Source organism: Triturus cristatus, chromosome 11 (genome assembly GCF_964204655.1).
Source record: "Triturus cristatus chromosome 11, aTriCri1.1, whole genome shotgun sequence".
Lineage (NCBI taxonomy): Eukaryota > Metazoa > Chordata > Amphibia > Caudata > Salamandridae > Triturus > Triturus cristatus.
This window is the reverse complement of record NC_140594.1, coordinates 294,974,004-294,996,896: the sequence shown is the minus strand read 5'-3', so window position 1 is coordinate 294,996,896 and position 22,893 is coordinate 294,974,004. Positions and strand designations below refer to the sequence as shown.

At 42.3% G+C, this 22,893-nt stretch overlaps 1 protein-coding gene across 6 annotated transcripts in view; it reads left to right on the top strand.

Moving 5' to 3' along the window:
• The window catches only part of EMID1 (EMI domain containing 1), a 431,309-nt gene that overhangs the window by 380,665 nt on the left and 27,751 nt on the right, over nucleotides 1-22,893 (top strand). For all 6 annotated transcript variants that reach the window (XM_085632751.1, XM_085632749.1, XM_085632748.1 and 3 more), the window contains 2 exons: nucleotides 9,226-9,270; nucleotides 14,908-14,952. In XM_085632751.1, coding sequence (XP_085488877.1) covers nucleotides 9,226-9,270; nucleotides 14,908-14,952 — 90 coding nt within the window. The remainder of the gene's footprint in view (nucleotides 1-9,225; nucleotides 9,271-14,907; nucleotides 14,953-22,893) is intronic.

Sequence of the window (22,893 nt, the reverse complement as noted above, 5' to 3'; positions counted from 1 at the left end):
CACGGTTTATATCAGGTAATCATCGCCACAAATTATTACACTTTGTGTACCTGCACCGTGCATACATTACGCCATACTTGCAAGCTAAAATCGACCCCGCAACTCCACATGAATGCGCTAGATGCACTGCAGAGCGAGCTGATTTTGCGCATTTGGCTTGGAATTGTGGACTGGTGCTGACATACTGGGGAGAGGTTTTCAGAGACATATCCTTAATGGTAGGGCATACGCTGCAACCGGAGCCACTAACGGGACTACTGGAATGTGTAAAACCCCTCAAGAAAAGTATACGGCGATTCATTGCAATGGTCCTATTGATCGCAAAAAGACAGGTCTCCCTCCACGGGTAGAACGCAATGGCCGACGCTGAAAGCCTGGATAAATGACCTGATATTTTGCGACACCACAAGCAAGATATATGCCACAATGCAGCCCCTATCTCACGTCAACATGAAAATCACAAATATTCTGGAAGGGATTAATAAATCACCAACAGTCAAACACCTAGTGCACACTTTCAAAGCCCTGTTCAATTGAAGTTGCATTCAGTTCCCCCTCCTCAGATCATTTTCCTGTTGAGGTGCCATCTGTAACACTCACTAGACTGGATCCTATCTCCAGCGATATTTTTAAAACCCTGTATAGTGCTATTAAATCGGGATCCCCACTGGACCCTATGCCCCCAAAGCAGTGGCTATTGTGGGAAGAAGAGTTGGCAGATCCCCTCCGACAACTCTGCAATCATTCTCTTGAACCCCAGACGGTACCCGATTGCTGGAAGAAAGCAGTAGTCAAGCCACTGTTAAAAAAAGCTCTCTCAGATCCCGCCGATTTGTCTAATTTTAGACCTATTTCCCTTCTACCTTTCTCTATAAAAATCCTGGAAAGCTGCATAAGCTCATTAGTGTCAAAACACCTAGAAGAGACTGTCTGGCTTGAGGAAGAGCAGTTTGGATTCCGTCCTGGCCATGGAACTGAGACTGCTCTTGTCTGTGCTGCCGACGAACGACGGATGACTACCGACAACAGACAATCAGTTGTCCTTGTCCTCCTAGATTTATCAGCCGCGTTTGACACTGAATCATCATATTCTTGTGTCCAGGCTTTCAGCAGCGGGTGTAGGGGAACCAATGTTAAACTGGCTAAAGTCATACCTGTCTAACCGCTGTCAAGCCGTATCTCTCCCCGTTTCTCTCTAAATTCAGAAAGACGACTCATGGTGTCCCCCAGGGCTCCTCCCTTAGCCCTATCCTGTTTAATATTTATATTAAGCCTCTGATTTCACTTATAAAAACCCACAATATCAAATTAATCAATTATGCAGATGATACTCAATTGATTTTATCATTAAATAATGAACAGGAGGACACTATTGGAAATTTCCATGCATTCATTCTCGATATCCATGACTGGATGAATTCCAACTCACTTAAAATGAATGGAAGCAAAACGGAACTCCTCTGCTGTTCCTCTAACAAAATCCCGGTATTCTTACCATCGAACGTCTGGCTGCCACCCATGGAAAAGTCGTTGGGCAATCCGGTGGCAGTGCGAAATCTGGGTGTGATCATCGTTCAAGGATTATCGCTGGAAAATCACGTGAATAAAATTACCGGGGCCTGTTTTGCTCCAATTCGGGCTCTCAGGAAGCTATGCCCCCTGCTTGATCTACCAGCCAGGTCATTGATTTCCAGAGGGGTAAAATTAAGTATGCTGGACTACTGCACCGCTCTGTTGCTAGGAGCCCCTAGTTATCTTTTAAATAAATTGGAACGTATCCAGACCATTACCGCTAAACTGACACTAAACAGACCCCGATACTCATCAGCAACAGATGCCCTGAGGGAGCTTTATTGGTTGCCTGTTGAGCAGAGAATAGCCTTGAAATCTCTATGTATGGGTCATAAGTCACTACAAAACAAAGGGCCAATACCTCTAAAAAAAAAACTAAAAAAGTACACCCCTGGCAGAAATCTCCGTTCCACTACGGGTAATTATGTCCAGGAGGTTAGGTACAACAAAGTCAGACAAGGAGGACGTACCTTCTCGGCTAACCAGAGAAGGTATAGAAGAGACTTCTACCCTCCCTATGATCTCAATTTGATCTGCAAAAATTCAGAAAAGCATTCAAGACCTGGTTATTTCATCACTAGTGATCACTGCTTAATATTTCATCTGCTTCATCTTACACAATGGTTTAGCGCAGGATACCATTTTGGTCACAGTGCGCTCTATAAATAACCCTTTACATTACATATCTGGCAACCGCTGAAACTTTATCTACAGTCATACCCCCCAGGCGAAATTTAAGCCCCCCCGCCTTTCCTTTAGACACTGAACCATATATGTCTAGTACCACTGCTGGCAGGACACGTTTTGCAATGAACGGCCCACCTTCCCCACTCTTATTGCGATGAGGCTTCGGGGAAATGGATGTGGTGCACCACATTGAATACAATTCTGCATCTAGAGTTGTTCTCACACTGCGAAAAACTGTGTATTTAAAATGAGTCAATGGTAAAGGGAATATAATTATCAATGAACTATATTATTATGTGTTAAACAACACTGCTTAAATCAGGGAGTGCATCACCATATATAAGGACTTGTGAAACAAATGGACTGATTACTGTTGGTCGCAAGGCTATATACTCTGTACATGTTGTTATAGTTTGGGGTTAATTATGAGAATATTGCTGTATAATATGGGCGGATTTGTAGACTGGTCTATAAACAATATTTTCATGTACCTTTGTATACTACAAACCTTAATAAAGAAATAATAAAAAAAAGAATCATGTCAGTATAGTAAAAGTAGATTATAAATAAAATAACAGGAAGATGAATCTAAAGGTAAAGCAATAAGGGTGGCAATGGCCGATACTCAGGGGACTTTGAAATCATTTATGAACAAATGTGGCAGAATGTTTCAGTAATTTGAAATGTTTCGATGTCTCTGGGGTATATGAGGATAGTGTGGGGGCTTACCAGACAAGACACTACCCACAAGGTGGATGGGTTTATAATATAGCCTTATAGCCAGCCGTAGCAGGCTATACCAGCTATTAAACCTTTGGCTCGGGCCTTTAACAAGGGAGCAGGACTTTAATAGCCGGTATAGCCCAGCTACGGAGGGCTATAAGGCTATTAGAACATTCTGCCACTAGAGGGCAGAATGTTCTAACAAATAAAACAAAGGCTTCAGTGAGCCCGAGGGGATTGAAATTCCCACAGTCTCCCTGAAGCCTTTGTTCACAGCCACAGCTGTGAACAAAGACTATCATTGGAATGTTGGAGCTCCGGGCTTATTCCCGCGATTATAAGCCCGGAGCTACTCCATTGTTTTCAATGGAGCTCACCACATTCCAATGTTCTAATAAGAGATGTACATGTGCATGGCAAAATCAGAGGAAGGGGCGCTGTGAGAGAACACTTAATGAGCACAACGATTGGGGGTGGTTAGCACATTCCCTAACGGGGTCCAGGCATCAGCCCTAGCACCCCAACAGTCCATCGGCGTCCATCTTCGAAGACAAGCATCATGTCTCCCCTCACAATAACATCATTATATGTGGCTGGCCTTAAGGCCATCAGGACACGCAAGCAAGCACTAGCTAATCTGTATAAAAGCAACATTCTTTGTCTGCAAGAGACATGGGCTAGCACCATCAATGATACCAGGATTTTGTGAAATCTTCAAGCCGGGCTCTCGTTCCAGTCTCTTTGGCCACCCTTCAGAAGGCCTGTCCACCTTCATTAAACACACTTGCAAGCTAGAGGCCACCCCAATCAAGCTCAACTCTCCAGTCCTACAAGCAGTCTTAATCACAGGAATATAAATTAGGCACAAAACAGCAACTCTACACTTCTATCGCAAAGCACCAAAAAACCTGAAGGCGCCCATGGTAGAAGACCTCTGTGATAGCTTGGATGCTCTTTCACGGATTTCCCAACTCATGAAATCCTGCTGGCAGGCAACTTTAACATACCCGGTCTAGGGAATATAAGTGAACCTCTTGCATACTCCAAAGAACAAGAAAGGATGAAGGACCTTCTGACAACTCACAAAATGACCGTGGTACAACAACAGTTCGAGGCATAAGCTTCCCATCAGCAGTTCCCTCCCACTTTCAAGGTTATCTAAACTATTGATTACGTTTTCATGTCAGAGCCCTTACTGTGGTGGCTTGCCAACTTTGAGATTGTTAACAGGCCAGAAACCAATCATAACCCTCTGAGCCTTAACAGGGGTGGAATCTGCAAAGCTCGTAAGGAGAATCAAGTGGAGACCGGAATATAATGCAAAGGTCACCACATGCTTAGGGAAGCAGGTCACCAAGGAAATCAATAATTGCCCCTCAAGTACACTCCAAACATGGACTCCCTCATATGTGACCTGAGAGTCTTCCTACTAGACAATGACAACATGACCGGCAGGGAAGGTCACAGCATCAGCACAACAGAATAATGACCTCCACTCGAAGATCCTTACGGAGGGCCCTGCGCACATACAAACACATTGCCACAGTAAAGGCAGCCGCGGCTGTTAAAAAATCAGGCACGCTGCATAAAAAAAACATATGGGAGCAAAAGAATGGCATGGACCAAAAGAAATGGATAAAGATTTCCAAATGCTGAAGGAAAAAACAACAGGCTCACTCTTGGGAATACACCAATAAGCTAAAAAACACCAAATGCTCAAGGGAAAATGGAATCTTGGAGGAATCCGTGGAGGAGCTATACACAGGCCAGCCCTCATCCCCTGGCCAAACAGTCATGATGGGGGCCGAAGACCTTAACCAAGGCTCCACCTCGAACTAACCTCTGCCAACCTGGTCCGTAAATCAATCGGGCTAATGAAAAAAGACGGCTTGCCTGGCCCTAACAATCTCCTAGCCAGCATATTTAAATGTGCCCCAGAAGACTGGTCAAAGATGCTAACCCATCTTTTTACCCACGCATTCCTAGCAGGTCAATCGCTGGACGCATGGAGGAATCTATCTTGTGTGCCATGTTCAAGAAAGGGGACCGTACTAAACCCTCAAACTACTGTCTAATAGCTCTCCTGGACCCGGAGGCAATAGCCTTCCTTCAAGCCCTACGCAAGCTAACGGAGGCTTCAGGAGTAGAACACGAAGTCCTGCCTTTTTTCAGACAAGTTTCCCGGTGGCTGCGTCTACAGCCGACATTATCACTGCACTATCATTCTTGAGCCATTGAGCACCACTGAGAAATCAGTTGCCACTCTCCTGCTGTGTTATAGACTACAGTTCAGCGCTCCACAGGGCTGACCGGCCTACATTATGGAGAAAACTAGAAGAGGGGAAGTTACCCCAAAGCTACTAAGGGCAATCATTTCATTATACACTGGGACTTGGGTCTGCATGAAAACAGGACTCTCTACCGTCACTCTCAAAATCTACATCTTCAGTGTCCTAAAACAGGGATGCGTTCTCGTTCCTCTTTTATTCATCCTATACACAGCTGACCTGTGGAAAGCCTTGGAGGGCGGCTGTCTTGTTCCCCCCAAACTTGACCCAACCAAACACTGCAGCATCCAATACACTGATGACATTTTCATAATGGATCACCCCAAAGTAGGCATGCAACGGGCCATGAACACTTCTAAACATCTATAATAAGAAAAACCAGCTTAGGGAAAATCAGGACAAGACAAAGCTTCTGATCTTTGGGAGATACAGAAATACAAAATATCTCACCTGGCACTTAGGCAGCAAGATCATCAACACAGCCAGGAAATACAATTATGTGGGAGTCTGGTTTTCACAAACTCTAAACACACCGCACATGTAAACTCCTGGAAGTAGAAAGGTTCAGCAATCTTTTATGGCATCAATCAATTGAACACGACAATAAGAAGCGCCTCAGCGGCACCCCCAACTCAGGGTCTTGAACGCAATCCTCTTACCTGCTTTGCAGTATGTCCACCAAGCCTTCCCTGCGGCCTGTGCCCCTGCCTTGGAGCTCATTCATTGCTCCGGGCACACGAAAAGATTTCAACAGCCACATTATATCAGTCGGGCAAGACTAAGATTGGAATTTGGCCTGGTGAAACAATCTTTAGACTGTAAAGCTGCCACACTGAAATATTACACCAGGGTCCTGAAGGTGTGTAGTAACTCGTTAAAGCCTCTTTTAGACTCTGGGTGACCCATGGCACCAGTATCTTCAGGACGCCATTGTGACCCTTCAAATTGAAGAACCCGTGTTAAAGAATGGGATGGTCCCTACACAGCCTGGAAAAGGAAATTAACAGGCGCCTACCTGAGGGTACTCTCAAGGGACCAGGACTTAACTTCACTAGATAACTCGGATATGCTATTCCCCCAGAATAACTCCTACTTGGTGAGAAAACCACAACCAAATCTATTGGAATCCATAAACAAACAGACCCACAGAGCGATTCTGTGCATGCTACTATTAGGTTTACCAGTGATAGAATGTAACCCTGCATGGGCCCATCAGGGTGGAGGAGGGGCTTGCAGGTTGTACAGCTACAGACAAGAATCATAGCTGCACCTCCTGTGCTGTTGTCCCAAATTAGATATACCTAGGAGAAAATTGCTGAAGCCGATCTTTCTGGCCCAAGGAGCTCGCACTTGCCTGGAAGCATCCACGCTCTGCTTCACTCAATCCAGGCCATAGGTCCTGTCAAAGTGCAGGAAATTTCTCAATGAACTCAGGGCCAAGTTACACCCACATATCACTCACTCACACAGCCCAAAAACTGATAACAGATTATTGCATCTAAGGGACTAAACTGTGTCATTAGGGCGGGTAAGGTGACTTAGCCTGGTTAGGGTTGCCAGTGCAAGGACACAAGTAGAGTCAACCATGACAACTATTCACCGGTGTGGCTGCTAGTGGGGGCACGATTAGTAAGTTTAGCAGCTCCACTACCCCACGATATAATTCTGACTCACATCTCCTCACAACTGTGGCCGCAACCATCATATGCAGTTTGCCATGTGTTCACCTATAGGGTCAAAGGGGCATAAGGAGGATGTTGGATCACATTCTTTAACTTTATGAATGCTTTCTAGCATCTCTCTGCACTTCACAAAACATTTTGATATTGCACTTTATGCTGCTCTCACTTGTTAATAACTGAAGTACGCTTTCGAACAATTGTGGTACTGGGAGAATGCACTATGGTAACGCCTATAACAAGTGCCTTGTGCAGGGAACACTAAGACTTAAGAGTAGCATTAATTTTTCCAGCGTATTTGCAATCATAAAATGAATTTTTCTTTTAGCTAATGAACTTTTTTTATTATTTATCTTTTTTACCTGCTATTTTACTATTTAAATAATTTTATTATATCATTGTATGGACACATGTATTGTTATGTGTTTTTTTAACTAAACAATAAAACTTGACTATGGCTATGTGTATGGTTGTGGTGAGCAGGTCTGTCTGTAGGAAATGTGAGCCCTCTCTGTTTTTACGCATCACCAGTTTTGTGAATTTAGACTCCTATTTACCTTAATTTACCTTCAAATGAATATGAATTACTTTCTGGCACATTCTGGAAGCCCCAGCGTCTATGGCGAATTCTCACAAAAGTCCTACTAATGAGGTGTAATCTCTATGGAGTAACAATCCTGGGAGCACAGTTCTAGTGGGACCATTCTCATTCAGGACACACTCTCAGGAGCATTTTCCTGGAAACCGCTTCATGTTGCACCCTTCTGAGAACATTTTCCTAGGAATGCATTCCTTTTGGAAGCATTATACTATGCGTACTAGTTTTGTGGCAACATTCGTCAGGGGGCTCAGGTGCTCTGGAAGCTTGTTTTGGGAGTACCACAATTCTGTGAGTCCAACTCACTTGTAAGTCCAACTCATTTGGAGTCATTTGACTGGCAACCATCTTTTCCAGGAGCATTCTGATTGACATTCTCAGGCATTAGCCTAAGGACATAATTTATCAAGAAGTATCTCCCTCGAGTCCGTTGCAATAATAGATATTATAATTGTATTAATTTAGTTGTCTTAGCTTAACGGGCTTCACTCATCGAATAGCCGTAATCAGGATGCATCACTATCATCGGCGCATTCATTTTGAAGTTCTTCTCTTTGCATGCAGTCTCCTGGAGCCTCAAGTGTTTTACTTTCTGGGAGCATTTTCCTTATATGTTCTTTCCTGAGAAAATTAAAGGAAAGCTATGCTCCTATGGGAACATTCTCCTCTGAGCTTCACTCCTATGGACGTATCAAGTCAAAGCTTCAAATTCCGAGGTCACTTTTCCAGGGAGTCTGCCCCTTACAGAAATACTCCAAATGAGACATATTCTATTATTCTTCTTCTGTGGTCAGTCGTCTGAGATCATGCTTTGAGAAGAATCACAGTTGAAGGACTCTTAATATGGGCACCCTATCCACTGGGAGCATTATTGTGAGAGTTGTCATGTAGCCAAAGCCTTGTTAGAGTGAAATAAACCCTTTCCAGTGAAATGCAACTAACAATAATACAAGGAAATATTAAAAAAGACACTGATACTTGCCTGGACACAGAAGTGACTTGGGATTCACTCTTGTCTTGGAGAATTGACAGAGTGCCCAGAATAGGTATAATTGTGTTAAACTTAAGCCTTGAGTGGTCTGTTCTTAACATACGTGCATCATTGCTTCATATTCTTCTAATGGGTTTGAACCATACCGTCTCACCTCGGCGCCACTGGCCTAAATCTGTTCTGTGAAATTTAATTACAAACCTGCCAGCCTCAAGGAAAACACTGGAACATGGAGAGATAATTCCTTCAAAGAAGAGACAGAGAAAAATAAGAAGAAGTTATAGGTCTTTAAGCAATGCATTTTGTCAAGTGCTGGTACATTAAATTATATTGAACCTTGGGGTAATTGGCTGACGGCTGGATTGAAGACTAGGTATCTAGGTTGCTTGGATGTCTGAAAAGAGTGATGTGGTGGATGTGGTGCTAGAGGAATGGGTGTATGAAGAGATGAATTCTGGTTTAGAAATGTTTAACTCTCACATGAGCATGCCTTCTATCTACAGTAAACATAAAGGACAGGTAGGTACAATCATAGAGGAATGATTTGGTTAATAGAGGCATATATGTGTGATAAGGGTTGGAAATACAGGAAGATTGTTGGGTGCATTGAATGATAACTAATTTTATAAAAACTGTAATTAACACATAAATTGTAACCACACATCTCTCTCTTTTTGTTTCACTTAGGGGGCACCTGGTTATCCTGGCCAGCGTGGTGCTAAGGGAGAAAGTGTAAGTGAGGGAATGCAGCTTTCTCACAAATCCTTCTCTAATGACCACAATCTTCAAATTGTGGGAAACCTAAATTCTTAGTGGCATCCTATGTAAGAATTCCGTACTTGGACATCATCAACATCCCGTTGCAAGATCTGAACTTTCTACTCACACGTAATTCCTGACGTGAACATGACAATTAAATTCTTACAAATGTCCCATTGTGAAACCCCAAAATTATATCCTCACCTTCTTCCTATTGTGTAACCATATGGTAACCCTTTTCAAGTACCTCTAACACTTCCTATTATGTGACCACATCTATCCTCATCCATCTTGTATTGTAGGATCTCCAACATTTGATTCTCACCCACATCCAACTGTGGGGACTAGCATTATATACTCACCCATCATGGGAATCAACATTAGATATTCAACCACCTCCCATTGTGGAAACCATATTTTGAAATATATCTACCATCCATTTTGAGAATCAGCAGTAGATAATCACCCACTTTCTTTTGTGGGATTACATTTTTATACACACTATAGTGTGAATAAACTTTAAAAACTCACCCACCTCCAATTGGGGGAATCAAAATTAGATACCCACCTCCCATTGTGGGAATCAACAGTAGATATTCACCCACTTTCCATTATGACAATCAACATTAGATAGTTACCCACCTCCCATTGTCGGAATCATCATTGGATATTCATTCACTTCCTTATGTGGGATTCAGCATTATATACTCACCCATATCCCATTGTCGGAATCGATATTAAATACTTTCTGTTGTGGGAACCAACATTTAGGCACTCATTATGAGTCAGGTGAAGCAGAATTACTTACTAATGCCTACTAACCCAACTGGGGTATAGGCCATCAATCAAGACTCTCCAGCCATCTCTATCCTGGGCTTTTCTTTCAATCTGACTCCAGGTGTACTAACCCATAACCTTGCAGGCAGCCTTGAGGCTTTGGCGCCAGGTGTTTCTTGGCCTTCCTCTTTTCCTTGTCCCTTGAGGGTTCCAGGTCACGGCTTGCATGGTGGTGTTTGATGCGGGCTTATGGAGGGTGTGACCTATCCAGCCCCAGTGTCTTTTCATACTTTCTTCACAAGCAGGGTGTTCGAAAGTCTGCAGTCATAGTTCGTTGTTGCTGATGTTGTTTGGAGGATATTCCTCAGACAGGTGTTCATTAAGGGCTGGACCTTGTTGGTGGTGGTCACTGTTGTCCTCCAAGTTTCTGCTCCATACAGAAGGACCAATTTTACATTTGCTTTAAAAAGCCTGATCTTGGTTTGCAGCGTTAGGTCCTTGGAGCTCCAGATCATTTTTGGCTGAATGAAAGCAGCCCTTGCTTTGCAGATTCTTTTCTCGACGTCCGCGTCGGTGCCACCCTGCTTGTCTGACACCGCTGAAAGAGTGACTGCAGTTGTACTGGACCTGTTAGCTTTCAGGATCTTGGTTTTCCTCTGTGGATGTTGAAGCCAAGTTTGCTAATGTGGCTTCTGCATTGTCAATCTACTCTTGCATTTGCAGATGGTTACGGAAGAGTAGGGCCAGGTTGTCTGCAAAGTCCAGGTTGTCGAGCTGCTTCCAAGGTGTCCACTGGATTCCCATTTCTTCTCCTTGCTGTGGAGTCTTCATGATCCAGTCTATGGCCAGCAGGAAGAGACAATACAAAAGCAAACAACCCTGGCGGACCCTGGTCCTCACTTCGAAGGCTTTCGTGAGTTGTCCTCCATGGACTTACTTGAAGTTCATTCCCTCCTAAGAGTTCCTGATGATTCTTTTGAGTTCATCTGATACACTGTAGTAGCGGAGGAGCTTCCAATGGGTGTCTCTGTCCACACAGCAAAATGCCTTCTCATAGTCAATGAAGTTGACATAGAGGGGGGAAGTTCCATTCTATCAACTGCTCAGTGATCATGCACAGTGTTGCAGTCTGATCTGTGCAGGATCTATCTTTGTGGAAACCAACTTGCTGGACTCGCAACAGAGTGTCATCTTGTTCCTTCATTCTGTTCAGGATGACTCTGTTGAACACTTTGTCTGGGGTTGATAGAAGCGGACTTACCTCATGGAATTCTGCTCCACCTTATTCCAAGTGGGTAACCTTTTCCACACTCTGGTAATGGAGAACCGGACCAGATTTAACAGTGAGGTAATTACACGTGGTAAAATCGCACATGGCTTTTGCTGTAGGAGCAGTCACGATTCATCTCCCATTTTTGTTCTGACCGGGGGAGCGTACAGTGGCAGAACACATCTTCCCCTCTCTCCCATACTCCCCCAATTTCCCTTCCTCACCCCACCCCACCCTACCGAGAGGTCCCCACATACATACCTCACCGATTTAGAGAAGGTGGTAAATATATATTTAACCCCACCGAATTGTGAATTCCATGTGGTTTTACAACCAGAAAATCGGTCACACACAGTAATTCTCCATTGCACGTAGTTTAACTTGTAAATGTATAGTACCGGGGCAGATTTACTGTAAGGTGATAATGCTAATAGTAAAATTGTGTGCAATTTTACTGTACCCCAAGTACCATGGCAACTTGGGATGAGGGGTTAAGTACAGAGCCACCTCCCACTGTGAGATTTAATATTCGATCCTCACCCACACTCCAGTACGGGAACAACATTAGCTACCCACCCTCTTATAGTTGTGGGAATCAATTAAAAATATATATATATATATATATATATATATATATATATATATATATATATATATATATATATATATATATAGATAGATATATATATATATATATATATATATATATATAGATATATAGATATATAGATGTATTTCTCACCCAACTTCCATTGTAGAAATCAGTATTAGATACTCACACATCTGCCTTATTGTGAATCAGCATTAGATATATATTTAACCCCCTTTATTGGAACCAGAATTAGAGTCTCACCCACCTCCACCTCTCACTAAAAGTAATCAATCTTAGAAATGTACACGGTTCCCTTCAAGGGAACAATATAAGATACTTACCACCTTACAACATGGTACCACAATGTTTGATCTTTGTCTAGCCCCCATCACGGCAACCAATATGATATCCATGCCTGCCACATATTGGGCGATCAAATAGTTGATCCACACCCACATCTCTCAAACGTGCTTCCAGCATTATCTAAAATAAGTCATCACCCAACTTGTATGGCAGGATGAGTTGACAATATGTATTACCTCGTGGTCTACTCTATGACCGGTGTATAATAAAGACGTCCATGCTGGGGTGTTTCTTTATTCGTGTCTCCACTGAAGATACTAAATACTTTGGCAATAGGAGTGGGGTGTGTGTTGATTATGTATTTTCAGTCACTTGTACAAATTCATCCTTTTAGAAATTAATTCTCCAAGATAAGAACACTTAACTCAATCTTTACTGTGCTTTGAGATTTGCAAGCGCTGTTAAAAGTCTTTAGTAAAATCTTTATCCACAGGGTGCCCGTAATGTAATTGCTGTAAGTTCAAAGAATTGTTTTACGAGCATGAAAAACAAACAAGCTATATTCCGCAGAGTCATTGCCATTCTATGAGAAATGCAATTGTAAAGCTACTCACAACTATATGGCCAGTAGAAATGGAATCCACCATGCACATCTGAGCACAGATCGAGGAGCATTTGTTATAAATGCAGATAGAAACAACTGACGACACAAGAAGCAAGAAGACACTCTGGTATTATAATAGTACAGCCCTGATAATACTGTACCAATACTTATAATGAAATGCCCATTTTGAATACACAGATTGCTTGCGAAAGTACCATTTCTGCCCACTTCTCTCAGAGCCATCTCAGAAGCCAATGGCTGACACCTCTTGTGGGTGGAGTGGCAGGCTCCTAAAGTAGCCAGTCCTACACCACTCTTCCTGGAATGTAGGAGAAAGATCCTCCTTCCTCACTAGGCAACGGGTCATGACTTCATCCAATTACACCTCCCCACTCCACTTCGTCACAGCGACAGAGGACGCAAGCTTCCCATGCCCATCCTCATCGACAACCAACATAGACTTTTGCTTCTGATCAGTGTGTGTCGAATCAGCCTTTATTCAGAAGCCACTTCTTGCCATCTCTTGTATATTCTGGCCAACACCAGCACAGCAGCACCTTTATCTTTTTGGCAGTTGTCCTCATCACAAGAATATGCTGTGTCTTCAGAGAAGGCACACATAACGAATTAACCCATCATGGTGAGGTATTCCGCTATTGTGTACCAGCCAGGTGGTAGACCACAAGGTAATAGATCTTGTCACCTTGACGTTTGATTCTTACCTCTTCACTGTGTGGATGACTCCTTTCTTTCTTCCAAAGGCTCCACCGGAATTGCATTTACATTAGGAAACTGCCTAAATCTTCTGCTTTCTTCGATGATAACATTTACAACTCTGCAGTGCATTAAAGTGTCACCTGGAAAGCTCAGGTATGCTTTTGAACATCTGCCAAATAAATTATCACCAGTAGTTTTTCACCTGTGATAGGTATCCTGCACACAAAAAAAAATATTAATCCCAAAGGAATAACATCCCATATTTCATGGTTTTTTGAAATTATGGTGCTCTGGTCCATCCAATACTTTATTCTCATTCCACCAGAGAAAATGAATGATCAGCAGCCTTCCCTCGATACATAACCATTACGGAAAGTTGTAGTACAGATACATGAGCCTCTCCTCATGCTTTTTATTCGTCTTTTGGTGCATCTTCCAGAAAGATGTAGCGTTTGGGCAGAAGTCTGTGCAACCAATTTGCTTGAGGAAGGTACAGCAAAGGAAAAAAATACCTTCAGAGTGATTCAGGTACACTTGACTCTTGTTTCAACCGTCACTATACCCACCAAGCCATGCCCTTAAAATATAAGCATGTCAGAAAAACATGTAGGAACGGACTGGAATCGCCTCGTTAGAGCTCAGGAACACTTAGGGATGACCCTGCTGGGGTTTCTGGCATGTTTTAAAGTGACATGATTCATTCAGAGAAGCTTGTTTCCTCTCCCACCTCAAACTGCAACTAATTCCTAACCAGATGTTAAGAAATAAGTGCAAGGACTAAGCCTACAGGAATCACCAGGCAGGTAATTTGTCCACGTGTAGCTAATTACATAGGTTCTTCGTTCCCTTCATTTTTCTTTCCCTTTGCTTCATTTTCTTACAAGTATCTCATTCACCTTGTTTCCCTCCCTCGAGTAATCCCTCTAGACCAGTGTCTTTGGTAGTCTTCCTTTTTAATTTTCTGTCACTGTTTACTGATTTTCCCTTCCTTCCTATTTTGATTGCACTTTCTATACTGTTTTCAACCTTCCTCATTATCTTTTGCCAATTGCTATTTCTCCAGGTCCCACTCTTTCTCTTGTCTACACTCTATCCTCATTCATTTTCTCATGCTGTTTTGCTTCTGCAGTCTTTGCCCCTTCCAATCCTATGCTTGACTCTCTGTCCTATTCACTAATCTCTCTCTTTATGGTTCTGCTCACTCCACGTTTCAACCCAATCTGTCTCCCTGACATTCACTCACTGCTTCTCTCTCCTGTGCCCCTCACTCTCTGTCACTTTCGCCTCAGTATCTATTGCCTTCTTGCCCCTCCTAGCCCCCTGTGATAATGAATGTTTCTGTTTTAGGGTGAGCCTGGCGTGAAGGGGGAGCAGGGCGACAGAGGCCAGCCGGTAAGGTGTACCTATTTTATGTTCAGGTTGTTTTGCTGAGACCTCTGTCTAGACGTCTACACCCCGACACCTGATCCAGCTGCCAAAGCCTTGAACCGTGAGACATAGTCCACAACCTTCTCTAGCATGATGATCCATTCATATCTCTACAAAACCAGAGAACTGTTCAACGAGCCCTCCCGCCTTTGCCTGTGCGTTGTAATCCATCCCTTCCTCTTCCGAAGAAGTGAAATACCAAAGACCTCCCTCTCTTTTGCATCAGCATTCCAGTCTAGCCCTCCAACTACTAAATTAGTATAATGTAAGACATACATCTCTCTCCTTTACCCCAGTATTTTAATGTAGCCATTTCTCTACTGATGCAGTGGACTGACTGACATTGGACCCTCCCGTACCACAACACAGTAACCCTCCTCAGCCTACCATCTTAGCATCCCTTAACTGGCAGCAGTAGCATTACATTCTGCTCTCTCTCTACATGTACTGTATCTCTGAAGAGTAAAACATGCCTCCCTCTCCTAACTCAGACACTCTAATCCAGTCCTATTTCACTGGTATCCCAGTGACACTGTATTATATGGCCACCTTACCAATTAAGTGCCCTAAATCCTTCTATAACATATTTCTTTTGCTACAAGCTTCCTGCTGTACTTTGAAATCCTGTCTTATACCACAAACGCGTAAAAATGCAAACCTTAGCTTTTCTATAGTACAAACCAATTCTGTACACTAACCTCTATATACGGTGCAGATCTCTCATACACACTAAGCACATTATCATTGCAACAAAATTAATATTACGATTGCCAGATCAGAGCAGAAGTACTGACTAGGTCTTCCATCAGTCCAAGATGCCCACACATTCAAGGGGTCAATATCAACCAGGCCTCAGTATTTCTTACCCAGGGCCATTATGTGTCCCAAGCTTTCTGCAACCACAATCTCTTTTTTTGGCCTATCCTTCCAGTTACCAAGGACTGTAGGGGCATATACAAGCAACCTGGAGCTCAACAAAGGTAAAGCAGCTCCAATAACTTCCCGGAGCTCTGCCTTCCTCCTTTGCTCCAACTCTGGAGAGTCATACTTCTTTAGTGCGAAAAGGTTGCTTTTTTCCCTATCACCATTTGCACTAGGTCACCAACAAAAGTATCTTCCATTTTGCAATCCACCAAAACATTTCCAGCCCCCAGTGACAATACCGGTATCACATATGATAAGGAATTTCATTTTGTAAACACCAATCATCTTGCAGCGAATGGTAATTCGCCTATTAACATGCAAAGAGAATCTTGATTTCATGTAAGACAACGAGGGCTAACATTATGCAATACCCTTTTATTGCTTCCCCAACATGCAGCCCTTTAAAGAACATTAATACATCATAAAACATTAGAATGTACAGTGAATATAAATTTCCAGTGCACGCAGTCTTCATCCTCTTTAAGGAGCAACGAAACAAGATAACATCTTGTTCTGCCAATCCTTACAATGAGATACCTGGAAATAAAAACTCAAAATTAATCTACAAGCACATGATGCCAAACACATCAATCAATAAAATCTGATAACTAGTTAACTTGTTTAAAAAATAAATCTTAAATTCTCTCCCAATTATGGATGAAGAATCTCAACCTTCCCCCCAACCTTTAAATGGGAAGAACCAATAGAGCTCACCTTGAGATCCAGCACATTGAGGCCTCACTCTTCCACCATGGGATCTTGAATGTTTCCCTCTCTGAGGGTAAAAGCTTGTCTTGGAGTGGTGGCTCCTATTGTAACCACCATAGTTTCTGGCATCCTGGGAATAATATTGGAACCTGAATGAACCATGGCTGACAGCCAGTCCCCTCATTCCAGGCCGTCAAAAAACAGCCCTTGAGCCGAAGACTCTTCGCATATTGGTTTGAGCCTTGCTGAATGCAGTAAAGGTCGAAACAGATTTTCATTGGGACTTGACAAGCTTTGCCCAAAAAGTAGTCCCTTCGGATCTCCCATGTCCTTACTGATGGCCAAAGGCAGCTGGTATTCATCATCATTAAGACTGTCTTCCGCCTCTCTGCAATTAGGCTTGCATTCCCAACATACAAATGGTGCGTTGTGCCCAACCCTCAACAGGCCTACAATAAACCTGCCTTTTTTTATCCTAGCCTCTTTGTCCATATCAAGAACGGGAGTCAAAGAACTCAGCATATCAAGAACTTTTTCATGACATTGTTTCAGGCTCTTCTCGATCCGCTTCCTGGGATCCCTGCCAAACTTAAACAAAACGGTTATGAGCTCAGGATCCAGTTTGAGAGTAGAACAGATCTTGTCACCAGTAGAAGGTCTAGGGCACTCCACCCGGAGCAAATTACAGGTATCTTCGTCCAAAGACTTCCTGCCCCAAAGCTTTAAGAATTTGGTTACTTGGTCCATTGGCCACCATTCCACACTCCGTGGATGTTTTATCATGGTAGGATTAAACATTTCCCCCGAAGGTGTCTTTTACCTTAGCAGAGGTAGAGGCCTGTTCCAAATCATCATCTAAACTCCAAGAGATCAGAGCTCTTTTTCGGGTTAAAAACATATTTGTCCCATTCCATACCATCATATTCCAGAGTTTCCTGACCATCCCACAACTCCTTTGTGGAATCAAATTTACTATTTCTAAGAATGCCGCCATGGGCAACCTTTCTCTGCACCCCGTCAAGGTGGCCTCTGCCTTTTGTGCTGCTATGAGCACCACCCTCAATTGTAGCACACAGGGTTACCTGCACCGTAGGTGTGGTTTTGCAATCCTCAATATGCTTCCTCTGTTGGGAAGCCTTACCCCTTTCACAAGCATCAGAGAAAGAAGGGGTGTCCCCATCAGAGAAGGAAAAATAATTCTCCTCTGAGAGGGTGTCCCCCTTCTTCTTGGCAAGAGCGGCGTCCAGCGCCTCTCTCACAGAGGACCTAAGTTTGCCTTCCAAAACATTCCTAAAGAAATCTACCCACCAGATTAACTGCAGGAAGAACCTGGGGATTGGTAGGCTCCATAGCGATATAACATGCAGGCTTAAGTGCAGAAAGGACAAGGGTGTATCCCTAAGGACAAGAGCCAACTTAACCTTGCTTGGTAACAATCTGTTCTCATTGAACTATTAATCAATCAGCCCAGTTTTAATGGACTAAAAAGATCTCAATCAGACAGAGGATAGGCCAACACTCTATCTGCATCTGGAATTGTACCTTCCAAGGGACAGCAGTGAAGGGCTCCGATTTAGGAAATAATGCGCTCTATCTGAATGCGCCAGAAAGCATAACAATATCACAAGCACTTATCTGTAGTGGAGCAGCCAATAAAAAGAGGATGATGACTGGATAGTTGTATTCACTGGACATTCTAATGTTTTATGATGTATTAATGTTCTTTAAAGAGCTTCATGTTGGGGCAGCAATAAAAGATTTCTGCATTTTGGTAGCCTCCGATCTTGTAATGAAACTGCAATTACATGAAAGTCAGTCAGGGGCAGTAACCAACAAATCCAACCAAAGTTATTTCAATCAAACAAGTAAGGGAGCCCGGAAAAACATGGCCATGCACAAATGGCCAATGTTACGCACGGAGAACACAATAGGTTAGTATCATTAAATCAGTTAATTTTAAGTTTAAAAATTGCCTAATCTTCTTTTATGTCAGGGCTATGTCTTCCTCTTGAGTCTAACCTTTTCCCTATACATTTGTCGTTTATTCCAGTAACTTTGCCCAGATATCTAGGACTACAGGGCAAACTAATTAGACAAATCACCGATTTTTCATTACAGTTCCAACACTCGCTTATAGTCCAATCTATGTGTCAATACTAAAAAATGTGATAAAACAAAGTGGGAAACCCAGCAGTTAATACCCTTGTAATGTCCTACCATTTTATCCACACAACATTATCACTTCAAAGTTGATACTGGTATATGGTATAGCGGAGTCATTCCCACCAGGAGTTTCCTCAAATTGACATTTCTCCTTTAAGCAAACGGGTTTAGTTAATGTTGCTCTTTTGACAGAGTTGAGTGCTTGTCAAATCAGGTGAATCATGAAACTGCAAAGCCGCTTAGCCTATGGTTAGCTACAAGGAACATTCTACCTTATTGTAAGGTTTCACAGCAGCAACACTTCTCCAGTTACAATACTTCAAGGACTTCCTGTCAGCAACTCTTCCACCAGATCACAGTACAAAAGCAAGTGCCTGACTGTTCATGACTCAGCTTTACCTGTAGACATTAAATGGATCATCTACTGTTTGGATGATTTAATATCTATTTCCAGACATGCGACAGAGTGAGGCTTCCATGCAGACCTCACTAAAACCCACTTTCTAAGCACTGGCATTTACAGGAATAGACCATGAGAACCAATTTCTATAGCAAGGTGGTCAGTCATCGCCTGCATGGCCAATTGTATCTCTTTCCCCCTTCAAGCTACCTACTTTTAAGTGAGATGGGAACCTAGTCTAAGCAGACATCATTTGATAGATATATTGATGTCTGCTAGATGCACGCAAGATCTAAAGGCCCTCTGTGCCTCAGTTTGTATTAATAATTCACTCTATCATTTTGTTACCATGTTGTTAACAGAATTTAAACTCAATGAAGAAATCTTTCTTTCTGTGTATTTTTCAGCAGGGAAACTATGTAAAGTGGTGGTTGGGCACATTGCTCATTTTTATATGGTTAGAACCAGAGCATGGCATTCTACAAATAGAAAAATGTGTTTCTCATGGTGCAGTGGCACAGGCTGAGCCAATTCTGATGCTCTCAAGGTTTCCTCCAGAAGCAATACTCAGTCTGTTCGCTAGGTTCTGAGGTTTTGCCTAAACCCTACGCTGTCCGTCACTGGTCGCTAATTCCTTCAGGATTACAATAGTTATCTTCATAGTGATTATGTGTCTCCTTGTTCATGTGCTCCCTCCCATTTGCAATAGCCTCTTGGCAGCGGCTCAGTCACTGGTCAATCAGAACGTAGATACGACCCTTTCTCATATCAGAAACTAGCACGAGGGCACACAGGTCTAGACCCTGCATGCAATATTGTTGTTAAAAAGCTATGAGAAAAAGTTTCCAGCCCTTCCACTAGGTGGTACGAGACTCACAATTTGACAATGTGGGACAGTCACATAAGAAGAGTGATGAGTTACCATAAAACTAACCTTAACCTTCTGCTATGTGTACTAGCAGCCTCTTGCGGTGAGGTTGGATTAAAGCTTCATTGTTGCACTCTTTGGTTGACAACCAACATTCTCTCATTCAGAACAAAATCCAGCTACAGGATACCTTCGAGTACAAATGTGCTTTAGAAATTCACTAACCAATCAATTAAGGCCTTAAAAGAGTTGGGGGGCCCTAATCTCCCCCAAAGTTTAGTACATCTGTATTACACATCTCTACCAAATGGATAAAGAACGTCTATATTAAGTGAACCTAGGAATTACTTTCTAAAAGTCAAATCAACATAGCTCAATCTCATTTATCAACTGTTCTGACCCTGAGGACAACTATACCAAATAAATATACATATATTGCTTAGACTATCCACCACTGATGGAAGTGAGAATGCCTTCAGAAATATATGGCACAGACCTTTCCAGATACATCACGATCATACATGTTTCCTTCTTCGATCCCGAGTTTGACTCGGTCCACCGGGGAGACGTTGGGCACGGCTAAACCTACATTTACCAAGATGCCAGGTGATTGTTTTCATGATACATTCACAAATATTCCTATTTCATAGATCCACTGAAATCACAGCTTAAAGTCCCCTGTTATTCTCTATGTAACAGTTCATTAATATGGGGGTGCCTAATCATCTTTTTTAAGGTTATCTTTCTTTATTGTGAGATTTCCAGGCAATACAAATATATTACACTTAGTAATACCATACAGTACACATAAAGATGTAACGATGGAAACCCACAGATTACAAGAGGTGCACAGTGCTAAAGTAAGGACTATAAGCAATAATTTTCGGCTGACACAAGCTTCCTTATGACCATAGAAATTAGTTAAGTCTTTTTCGGATAAGAAAAAAATAAACCTTCTAGTGAAGAGTTTTTTAACCTCTGTAAGGCGTTAGTTCCATCTGTCTGTTACATCAGTACCGTACTTACACACAGATGTATAGAGATAAAAATAAAACACAAAACCTGGGACGTAAAAGGTGGAGGGTCAGAGGATGTAGTACACCCTGCCTATCTGCTATAGGCCATCCAATTGGCCTTTGACTAGCTAATGTTTCATATGGACCTTATTTCCAGTTATCACATGGATGCTCCTTTCACTACAATTCTCCCCTTTAGTATGGGCCATCTGTGGTAATGGTGTTTGTGATACCCTTTGCCAGAGCCCACACCAGAGTGCAATGAGCATTTATGCAAAAATTACCACAATGGGCTTCAACACTTTGCTGTGTGCCAACCCAAGATTACCAACCCTTCCTGCAGCAAGAGACTTCTAAGATAGTGAACACTGTGCTAAGATAACAGAAGAGGGAAGTGGGTATACACTATAGCATACAATGCATGAAGGTATATTATGGGCAATGAAAGTGTAGATTACACTGTACGCTTGACTTCTGTTGAATCAGAATATCAATGTGTCAGTAATTTTTACCACTATTTAATCCTTCAAAAATACCCTTGTATTTCAAGGACAGAGCGCCACACTCCTGCCCCGATATGGAACCAAATTCTTCTGCTCCTTAAAACACTAACCCAGAGACAAACCACATCTACTTTCTGGAAGGTTAATTAAAAAATCAGACTCTCCTGTTTGTTAAAAACTCAATTCAGAGCAAAAGCCTTATTTACCCTGAAGTCTCTAAACCATTGATAAACTATTGTGAAGTCCAACCTTCTGATTAACAAGATACATCCTATGTTCTGTAAAATCTTGATCTAGTACCAGCAACATTTGTGACTTCAAATATATAACGCCGGGTTGAATAATTCTGTGTCTTAAGACCTCATTCATACTCCCTCTGCACCCTCAAACCGTGATCCACAATCAAACTTGTATGCACCCTAAGCTCCTGATGAACAACATGGCCTTCTGTACCTCATAATATATCCCAGGGTCAGTTTCTCTTCCTCCTTAAATGTGTATGTACTAATTTACAATGCTGCTTGTTTAAGTGTGAGGACAGAATCTTTAGTCCTTGAGGGGTGGAGTCCTGTGGTCTAGATGAGAAAGATCAGGGTAGTAAAGCCTTGTGCCTCTTCCCAGGGAAGCCTGGAGTGTTCTGAGCTAAATGTGAGCTCCCAGGTTGATATTAACCAAGACAATAGCCATTCATGCGATAATCTGATATGGAAAGCTTAGCTCCTTTACAGTGTGTTCATCGCATACAATGTGTAATCTCACACTAGCTATGAACTAACATGTGACATATCAGATAGCAATTAAGTGTAAGATGTCACCTCACTCCAGCAAATAATACCAAGACTGCTATCTCATAGATATATTGTACATGTCATTAAATAACCACAGAGTGCAGATAAAGCATTGTAGACATATGACATCATCATGCTCTGGTCATAAATTAATATATGGCAAGATGGTGTAAGATGTTATCTTAATTAGGTTATATACTAATTGGGATTGTGAGGGATGTCTCTTATGGTATCAAACACCATCTTGCTGTGGGCAAAGGTACATCTTACGGTGCCTAAATGTAAATATAAACACCATCTTAGTGATAGTGTCAAGTAATGTCCAATGAATGGGTACCAACAAAGTTATATAACAGAATTACATACAAACTCTCGCTTTTGTCCATGACAGTATAATAGCAGGAGTTAGGAAGCGTTATCTAAGCTGTACAAAGAGTTATGTTATATGATTTAATGGATGCTGCGACTGAGGTGACATCTCACGCTGTAACAGATCTCACAAAATAGGTGTATATTTACAATGAATGCATACATA